Raw genomic sequence first — 10,593 nt, 5'->3', positions numbered from 1 at the left:
ATAACCGGGAATCTAATTCATTAGACCCAACACCCAGGGTAAAAGACCATTTTACCCTTCCCTTACTTGGCCTAAACCGAGACCCAAACTCAATGGCACTAAAAGCCCAATACTATCCCAAATCTAAAAGACATACAAGGCCCGATATGGGCCCAATTCCAAGAAGACCCAAGCCCTAACAGTGGACCATAATCAGAAATACTTGTGGCCCAACAAGGGCCCAAAATCCTAAAGTCCAAAGACGACCTAACATCAAAGCCCATGACCTGGTCGCGAACGCTAAGCGTTCCCCTAGTACGCTCGGCGTACTAGGTCGCTACACCGAGTCGGGAATCCAGACGTGCACACGTAACATACGTATTGGTAAGCCCGGCGTACGCCCCTTTCATCCACTTCCTCCATTAAGTCCTTATTGCTTAAGACCAAATGTCCAAACTTCCGATTCAGACCTTGGGGAACGTCTTTACCCATAAAGTCATTAACTTGATGCCTTTGCATGGCACAAAAGGACTCAAACCCAGATTTAGCATCCTACTTTCACCAAATGGACATAAACTCATGCATGGTTGATTCTTAACCATCAAGATGCTAACTTTATGGACTAGGGATCTCAGAAACATCAAGAGGAGCAACTCCTAACTTCTGGAGTGGAAGAATCCCACTAGATCTCCTTCATGGAACCAAAAAGTGTCCAAAACTTCACAACAAGTAGATCTAAGCATAAAATGAGCAAGTTCCAAGCTTTATACCTCAATGAAGCTAGAAATGATGAGTGAAATCTGGATCTACAAGCTTCCCATTGATCAAATCTCCTTCTCCAAGTTTCTTTTTCTTCAAGGTTCACTAAACACCCACTAAAACACACAAAAAGAGGTCAAAACCCTCTAGATGAGCTAGGGTTTCGAAATGAGGCTCAAAAGGGCAATGGAGGCTGGGAAATTAGAGAACCTTGGAACATAAGGTTTCTTAAATATGGTCCAAAACCTAAAAATTAGGGTTTGCACTCTGGCCACCTACGCCCATCAGGGGAACGCCCAACGTACATACCCATCTCCCAATTACGAAAATGCCATTTTGCCCAATTTTGCAATCAATTCACATCCAAGGTCTAAAATGAAATAAATTCTCATACTTAGGGTTTAAAATGAAAATACCTCAATATCGAGATGTTACAGATAAATGGTTGAATTGATAACACAAATGTTTGACACATTTATTGTTCCTCTAGGAGGAAAGTATAATGGGCTTCCAAGAATGTAGGACAAGTGGATCGATGTTGAATAAGGCTTGCGATGTAGTCATGCTTAAGGGGACAAGCTATTGATCATATAGGTGAATGTATTCTTTTTAGGAATTGGATACCCGATGTTATTTAAGAGGTCTGATATTGTATTAATTCAGATTCGGTAGTTTGTAATCAAGAAATAACAATTATAAAATTTTTGAACTGGTTATCGAGTTGAATAAGTTTTACGTCTTCGTTGTCACAATTTTTTTAAATTTGTCCACACCTTTGAGTCATGGCGTTTAATTTGAGAATCATATGGGGCAAATATTGGGAAATTATACCATGATACATAGTTTAGCGACGAAGTCAATTTTGTTCCATTCGTACCATTAGCTTTTGTGTTCGGAGGCATCGTAGGAGTTTTCAATGTGATCGAATACCCCAAATCTGATATAGTGAGTTTCAAAGAGTTCCTACCAAGCGTCGTAGTTGAGGGGTTCAAGATCAAGAATTTGAGGAATGTATATTTTGGTGTTGGTGATCCCATAACATTTTTTGAGTGAAATAAATGAGGAACGGTTTATGCCGCTCGGAGTCGGATCTTAAGAAGAGATCTCAAGGTAGGTGTACGTTTCAAGAGCAGCTAGGGTTTCTAGAAAACGACTATATGCCATGTAAGTTTGTATTTTCTCCATAAAATAATATTTCTCTCTCTCTCTCTCTCTCTCTCTGTATATATATATATATATATATATATATATATATATATATATATATATATATATGAAAAGTGAATATACCCTAGAATGTATATAAACTTAGGTACTCAAACCAACTATAATACGTCGTTTTGTATCATATATATGCATTCTAATCGTACAAGGCTCTTAAACTTCAACCCCTAACTTGATTTATTTCTAAGATTTTCAAAATTTTACTATTATATTCCTCTTACATTACATCTTTCTGTCGAACACATATCAAACTATATATATTACAGTTGCAAATGAAAATTATGTGAGAGATAGATAATAGTGAAAGTTTTAAATTTTTTGGAAGTAAATCAAGTTACGAATTGAATTTTAAAAACTTTGGACGATTACAATGCATATATATATATATATATATATATATATATATATATATATATATATATATATATATATATATATATATATATAGCTAGTTTATAATGTGGATGGACAACTATTGTGCGGACGTGTGGACAATGTTATTCTATGAGAATTACTAAGAAAATAGGTTGTTTTCTAATGTGAATACGTTCAACCTTACACAACTATCTTCATTTTCATGCATTCTCACTAATTCTTATTCATTTTTATTCTCACACATCATTTTTTACTCATTATCATTATTACAGAATACGACTCAATAAACATTCTGACAACATTTTGACAGAATGAGAATAATAATAATAAAAGTCTATAATAACCTTATAGACGATTTAATTAGTGAGAATGTGTGATAATCACAATAGTTATGTAAGATTGAACGTATTCACATTACCAAACAGCGTATTTTATTTATCATTCTCACAGAATAGCATTGTCCACATGTTCGCACAATAGATGTCAATCCATATTTGAAACTATATATATATATATATATATATATATATATATATATATATATATATATATATATATATATATATATATATAGGTTTAGGTTCTATGGAAAACAAAAAACCCTAAAAATCATAAAAATGCATAAAAAAAATACTTAGAGATCACAAAACTTTTTTTTGAATTTTTTTTATAAAAAATCACACATTTTATTAAAATTCGCTGAAAAAAAAAATCATTTTTTTTTTAAAAAGTTTTTTTTTCAAATTTTTTTTCAGCGAATTTCTTTAAAAACCTGCGATTTTTTCATAAAAAAATGTCAAAAAAAAAGTTTGGTGATCTCTAGGTATTTTTTTTATGCATTTTTATGATTTTTGGGGTTTTTTTAGGGTTTTTTTGTTTTCCAAATAACATAATTTGTATGTTTTAAAAACATATTTAAACGCGTCATGTTGTCAAGAAAAGTATTCAGGTTTTTTATTTTGTTTTAAAATAGTGACATTTTAGCATTTTGCATGAGGAAAGTGTCAATTTAAAAAATTCAACATAATAGAACTAGACCTGGCAAAACATGACACGACACGACACGACACGAAAACCCGACACGAACCCGGCACGAAATTAGCGGGTTAGGGTCAGAGATTTCGACACGTTTATGTAAACGGGTTGACACGACACGACACGGTAATTAAACGGGTAGGGTTAGGGTCAAGACTTTCAACTCGAAGATGACTCGAATATGACCCGTTTAATTATATATTATTTATAATAAATTTCATATTTTTATATATATATTATATGTTATAGACTTGTAGTGGGCCAAACTCAAGAATTAGAAGTAATATTCAAATTTTCAAAATTACTTAATTTTAGTCATCTCACCACCTATCCATTTTGCTCCCCAACTTTAACTCTTTTCATTTTTCCTTCTAAACTTACTATAAATTTTGTCATTTCATCTCATAACTCCAGTGTTTCACTTTTTCCTTTTGGCCTCCACAACTCCTACTTTCCAACCTTTAAAATATTTCAACCTGACATGACACAACATATTTACAAGGTCTAAATCTTAACCCGACACGAAACCGACACGAAAATAAACAGGTTGACACGACACGATAATTAAACGGATCGGGTTAGGGTCAAGCCCTTTCAACCCGTTTAATGTCTTGACACGACACGACACGATACGTTTGCCAGGTCTAAATAGAACTTGTTGCATAGTCATAAGGGTGGAGAAAATTATGTCACGGCAAAATCGTCCACCTCAGCTCCACATAAACTTAACATGGCAGAGGAAGAAGAGAAAGAGTAACTTAACATGGCAGAGGAAGAAGAGAAAGAGTGGGTGCCTGTGGGTGTCATGATAAGAGAGAAGAGAAAGAGGTTGAAAGAATTAATGGAGAAGAAAGGAGTGAAGCGTGCCATGGCCATGGGGATGCCGAGCTCGGATCATGCCACAAACCGGGACGTTGTCCGCCACATCCACATCAGCCATGCCACAGTCTGTCTCACCCCGGATAAAAGCTTCACGTCCTCAAATTTGATGTTGAAAAAAAAATATATCAAATTATTTTATACCAACATAACGAAAATTTAACATAACTTTGGCAGCAATAATTAGATATTTAGACGATACGTCTTGTCAATTAGATGTTTTTAGGATGTTTTGTCTACATATTGTGTTGATTGAAACTGTCTCCTTCCATATGTACATGAATACAAATATGTTTCTATGTTTTTTTATCTAATTAAAGGCGATTAAATCTATATTTATAAAGCCTCAATATTCTCATGGCCTATAATTCTAATGAATCGACAAATTCATAGGCCTCCCTCAAAATATAATATAATATTAATTTTATGCATTTAAATTGAGAAACGTATAGAACTTATTTTTGGTCCCCTACAAATTATTTTACTCCCACTTAACACCAATTATATCCTCGCATTTATTCATACTGTGCTTCTATCTATTTCAATCATTGCATTTCACATAAGATTTTTCAGAAAATACAAGTTAAATTAAAATATAGTTTTGATAGATCTTTTAGGCCCAACATCGATTATAACTTTATAAGCATTCGGACATGACAAAACTTAAAATGATTAAAATACTTTAGACCGTTTATTACAACACTCTAGGTAACCATCACATCAAAGCTTTTATATGCTTTAATAAAATTAAAAAGAAAAAAACATACTTGAAACAAACAACACCACAACACTTGCAACATCCATAATTTAACACTTAGAATGTTTGTAGAGATAATTCTTCCAGAATCCAGAGTTCCAGACATCTTGTAATCTGCTCAAATTGGCACAAGGCTGCTGAATATGCGCTTCAAGCTCGGGCAGGCTGCCCGCAATCTTCCCATACTCGATGGACTTATCTGTTTAAAAAGATTAAACAATTCAATATCATAATTTTAAATATATTAAACTTAAGTATAAAAATAAAAAATATAATTCACCTTTTGACAAAAGCGGACATCCAGAGTCTCCAGCATGTTACAGTGTGATATAGCAGATTCAACCGCTTCTTCACTAATATTGCAAGACTGGTTGAAAGAGAAAAAAAAAAGGTTAAATTAAAAAAAAAAAAAAAAAAAAAAAAAAAAAATCAGAAATCTAAATAGAAATAAACATTTGATTGATACCTGGAGAAAGAGGCTAGTTAACCTCGGACAGTCGAGCTTCAAGATTTCCAACGAGCTGCAATTGCTGAGGTGGCAATAAATATAAACTTTATTTTAAGTTATGAGCATTTTATTATAATAACAATAACAAATTATTAATAATACAAAGTAGAAAGTGATACCTTAAATTGAGGAAGCATAGATTAAAACACGCTACATCAACTTCCTTCAAGTTTGCAGAGAGTGAAATGTTCAAAGAGGACAAATGTGTAAAACGTGCTACTGAAGGGATTACAACTTTCTTAACGTTCGGACACCCGACACAGTTAAGATTTTGTAGCAAACGTTCAGGCTGCTGTTGCTGTTGTTCATCTTGAGAAGTACTAAAACTCCAATTCAAATCATGCATATTGACACACCCGTTTAGACTGACATGAGTCAAATGAGTACAACAAGCAAGAAGCTCTTCAATGGAAGCCTGACACAAGCTTCCATATGACAAGTCCAGTTCACGCAAAGTAGTAAGGGCCCCATCTTTGTAAAGCGGCTCCAGTGACGTGTCAGTCAGATACTTGCACGCTTGCAGCTTCAAAACCTTTCATACAACAAGTTAAATTACATATCATCATAAAAACAAAACAGAAATATAAAAAGTATATAAAAGTATTAGAACTCACCTTTAACTGTAGACAGGAATCGAATACAGGCTGCAAGTTTGTTAAAAAGGTGTAGGAGAGATCGAGTGAGGTCAAATTTGGAAGCCAACGAAGAGATAGGAGGCCATCGGGGCCCACGGATGGACATGACATTAAGATTAGTGAGTCGATGAGAGGACATGAAGCAGCCGTTGCGGATAAACAGTCGTCTTTCAGTTGGCTGAATTTTTTTTTTTAAATAAAAATATATATATATATTAGTATGTTTAATTAATAAGGTGAAGAATATATTTGATTATTTATATGACCTGCAAAAGGAGGCATCAAGAGAAGTTAATAAAGGGCAGTTTATTAAAGCTTCTGATAAGACACCGCATCCTTTGAGTTCAAGTAACACCATTGTTGGTGCTTCGATTTTCAGGGAGTTTAGTTTTGGACATATTCCCAGATTGAGAGACCGAAGGCCAACCTACCAAAGAAAAAAAAAGAAATTATAAATTACTATAAAGTTTATGAGATAAGAAAAGTTATTGGTTTACTTACTGGACTGAAGGTGGCTCTTTCAAGATGATCACATCCGTCTAAAGAGACTTGTTCTAGATAAGGACAAGTTAGCTCAAGTGAAGTTATGGCACGACATCCAGCAAGTGAAAGACTGGTTAAAGAATTGCTACAGAATTCCACCTCTGTCAAGCTCTGAAACAAATTTTAAATTATATAAACATTTGAAAATCTCAAAATGGTAAAATGGTAAAAAAGTAAAAGACTTCATGTTTATAAAATATGAACCTCGCAGTTATCAAGGATTAAGGATTTGAGCATGGGGCATCCACTGCCATCGCTAAAAACTTCACAGATTGAATTGGTCAAAGATTCACAGTCTGTGAGGTCAACTTCTTGTAGACGTTGACATTGCAGCTCTAAGGAAGTCAAGCTTTCTTGTTTTTGTAAGACTAGTTTCTGCATACAAATAACAAAAATTTAAAAGCTTACAATGACATTATATAAAAACAAGAAAATCCAAAAGACTAGAGCATACTTGTAGTGAGTTTGATACAATGTTGATTCGCTGCAGTGAAGGGCAATTTGAGACTTTAATGGATGATAATACAGCACTTCTTAAACGCAAGTCCACAAATCTGCACCCAAAAATAGCAATCAGCTTAATGATTCGAAAAGAGTTGTTTTTTTTAATGAGGGATTATAGTTTGGAATGGAGAATTATACTTGCGACAATGTACAAGTCTGATATTTTGCAAACGAGGAAGATCCAAGAAGACTGATGTCAATAAACTGCAATTATCAAGCTCCAAAACCTGTGGGGATACATAAAATTAAAGGATTCATTGAAGTTGCAGAAATTATGAGAAAAGAAAAAAAAACAGGTGATTACCTCTAACATATAACTATGAGATATAGCAGCCATAGAAGCAGAAGTTATGCCTTCACAGCTATGAAGCTTGAGAACAGTCAGCATTGGCAACCTTACAGACTTCAAGAAACCAAGAAAGGGCATATTAGGAAATCCCATGATTATATATGATTTGAATTCATGAAACTAGTATAAAGATTCCAACTTTGTTAACAAATTGATGGAATAACACCAATAACCAACAGATATTACCTCAAGGGAGATGTTTGGGCAGTATGATGCATTCAGTATATGGAGATTGGCACAAGTTAATGAAATCTCACGGAGTGTCTCATCACTAACACAAGAACAGTTTGACATGTCCAAGGATTCCACAAGAGGACATGATGTTACTGCTGACCGAATTGCAGCATCTAGAAGCTTATGACAAGATGCTATATCAAGATCATTAAGAAGAGGACAGTTTAGTACAGCATGTGCCATGCTGCTTCTCTTCAATGACAATGTCAAAAGTTGGGGACACCTGTAAAAGAGACATTTTTAACATTTTCTTAGCAAAATTATATCATGCAGCCATATACAATACTTACTAATATTATTATTATTATTATTATTATTATTATTACCTGACAGAAATACGGACCACGCGACATTTAACAATTTGAATGTGTCGCAAAGTGTCATGGTATATGGGTATCTCTTGAATGCCATTTCCAAGAATAGCATCAGTCACAATCAAACTCTTTAGCATAGTGCAATCGGTTAAAGCTTGAAAAAATGTCTCCCCTAATTGTCCTTTTCCCAAAGTTAAGAACTCAAGATTCCTGAAAATAGTCAAATGCATAACCGGTTAATGTTACAATCCATGAAGGTATTAAGCAATAAAAAAATCATCACCTTAAGGAAGAGATTGCTTGCATGACAAGTGTATGTATAGCAGGAGACCCGTTAATGTTAACTTGAGTAGCATTTGGATATCGATGACACATATCTTCAACTGAAAGGAGTCAAGGACCAAACTTTAGTAGGAATTTGGGTATGGAAATTATAGAAAAAAGGCCATCTTACATTGTAGTGGAGATATATTTCGGTTTTCAAAGTTTAAGATTCTCCAGAAATCTTCATGTGCACTAGCCATGCGCCACTGCCTACAGACCTCAGCTGCTCTACAAAGATCAATGTGGCCCAAGAAAGAAAAGACCTAACAAGCCAGGACAACAGCCATCAACAAATAGGAGAAAGAAAAACAAAACAAAAAGTAGAGGTGAAGAAAGAAGAATAAATACCATATGCAACAGGTCATCAGTAAGATCCATTCGAATTTCTCGATCATCCATCTCCTGTTGTACATTTTCATCTTCCTCCATTCTCCAAATATTAGACATTAAAGGACTTCCTTCATCTTCAGATGCTGAACAAAGGTAGTTACCTAAGCTATTATGCATTCTCTCATATTCATCACTCATGTTTTCTTGAAAAGGCATAGATAGAAGAAAGCTATCACAATCCCTGAAAAAAAAAAAAAAAAAAAAAAAACATGGTTATTAAATATCATCCAGTCCCTAAGGTTTACATGTGTGGTAACTGGTAAGGTTAAATGTGTATTTTTTTGAATGTGACTTTCTTTTCGTGAAAATTGTAAAAAGAAAATTCAAATAGGACCAAAACGCTGAATTGACAGAACAAAACCAATTCGGTCTGTTAGGTTTGGAAATTTGTCAAATTAAGCTTGCAAATTTGAAAAAATAATTGCCACTCAAACCAGCCAAAACCAAACCCTGCAGTGGGATAGAAGAATAAGCTTTTCAATTGACAAAAAAGATCTTGACTTGACCATCAGAAATGGCATTTTGTTTATTCTTTCATATATTTTCAGTGCTTCATCCACTAACTGAAGTAAATATCTGAAAAGGCATTTACGCATATGACTTATCTTCATCCCACTAAAGCAAAAGACAGTCACGAGATTTACTAGAAGGATCAGAAAACCTACTACCAGTACCAAATGGTGATTGAGTAGTTAATTGATCAACTAAAAACAAATATTTCTTAATGAAGAAAAAGAAAGATGGTCTCACAGTGCAAGAGAATGAACTTTAGGACGTTTACTGTGACTATCACGATCAAGACCATCTCTTTCAAGCACTGCAGCAGCTGATGAAGACGAAGGGTCTCCTCCCAAGCTCAAATTCAAATTGACATCCACGTTACTACCTCTAGAAGTGCCCTCCCCAGGCTGCAATCGAAACTTTCCTCCGTCATCTTCATCCCTTGGTTTACCAGACCCTAATTCCTCGTCGTGTCCTATTTCTTCAGACTTACCCTCATCAAAATCAAGATTTCCCAAAATGCCCTTCCTTTCCCCCATCGTCTCTCGCTTCTTATATTCTTCTTCTTCTTCTTCGCCGAAGCATAAACAACACCAAATCTTCATGCACAACCGAAGAAACCCCAAATTTGCAGCTTGAATTTATAAACCCTAGGTTAAGGTATTACACGTTTTTCTAGGATAATCCAAATTTCTTGCAGAATTAACCTAAACCTAAAAGACGCATACAAATCGCATTGCACAAACCAAAATCAAATTTTGTGACACGCTTCACTCATTCCATCGAGAGAATTGAATTTGCAACATAAATGGAGAAATGTATTCAAACATATGTAAAAGGGGAGAAATTTCCAGGTGAGATCAGATCGGATCAGATCAGATCGGATCTTCCTCCGGTAGTTGCTCCTCGTCGTTGACGGTCGATCGGCGGCCAGAAATAGAAATGAAAAGGTTGAATCCCCCTCGCTTTCTCTGTGCGAGAGAGAAAGTGAGAACTTCGTTACTTTCTACGTTGATTTCGGGCTTTCGGGTATGTCGCTGAGAAGACTGATGGAATCCAAAAGCGAATACTCGCGAATATTTATTTACTTACATTTATATATAGAAATGAAAAGAACTTGTCCAAAATATCCATCTTATCCTCGGTCACAATTAAAATATTTATCTATATTATGTTTATATTTTGTGGGTTTTATTTCTATGTGGTTTAGAACAAATATCCATTTAAAAAATTATAAATTTTATTAATTGTATTTATGTTTGCTGATAAATTATTTGAATTTT

General features: G+C 34.5%; 1 protein-coding gene across 1 annotated transcript; it reads right to left on the bottom strand.

Annotated features, from left to right (window-relative positions):
• Window positions 1-4,905: 4,905 nt before the first annotated feature.
• On the bottom strand, window positions 4,906-10,389 carry SLOMO (F-box family protein). Its single transcript, XM_079064246.1, has 17 exons — window positions 9,560-10,389; window positions 8,768-8,990; window positions 8,550-8,682; window positions 8,379-8,478; window positions 8,108-8,305; window positions 7,734-8,004; window positions 7,503-7,601; window positions 7,337-7,425; window positions 7,149-7,248; window positions 6,899-7,069; window positions 6,653-6,805; window positions 6,418-6,578; window positions 6,131-6,329; window positions 5,636-6,048; window positions 5,475-5,538; window positions 5,289-5,375; window positions 4,906-5,207 (listed from the first exon to the last, which is right to left on the bottom strand). The coding sequence occupies exons 1-17, from the start codon at window positions 9,913-9,915 to the stop codon at window positions 5,127-5,129; spliced, it is 2,898 nt and encodes a 965-aa protein (XP_078920372.1). The 5' UTR covers window positions 9,916-10,389; the 3' UTR covers window positions 4,906-5,126.
• Between the last annotated feature and the right edge of the window lie 204 nt (window positions 10,390-10,593).

This window comes from Lactuca virosa, chromosome 8 (assembly GCF_052849685.1).
Source record: "Lactuca virosa cultivar CGN04683 chromosome 8, Lactuca_virosa_CGN04683_v6, whole genome shotgun sequence".
NCBI classification, from domain to species: Eukaryota; Viridiplantae; Streptophyta; class Magnoliopsida; order Asterales; family Asteraceae; genus Lactuca; species Lactuca virosa.
This window is presented reverse-complemented; position numbering and strand designations above follow the sequence as displayed.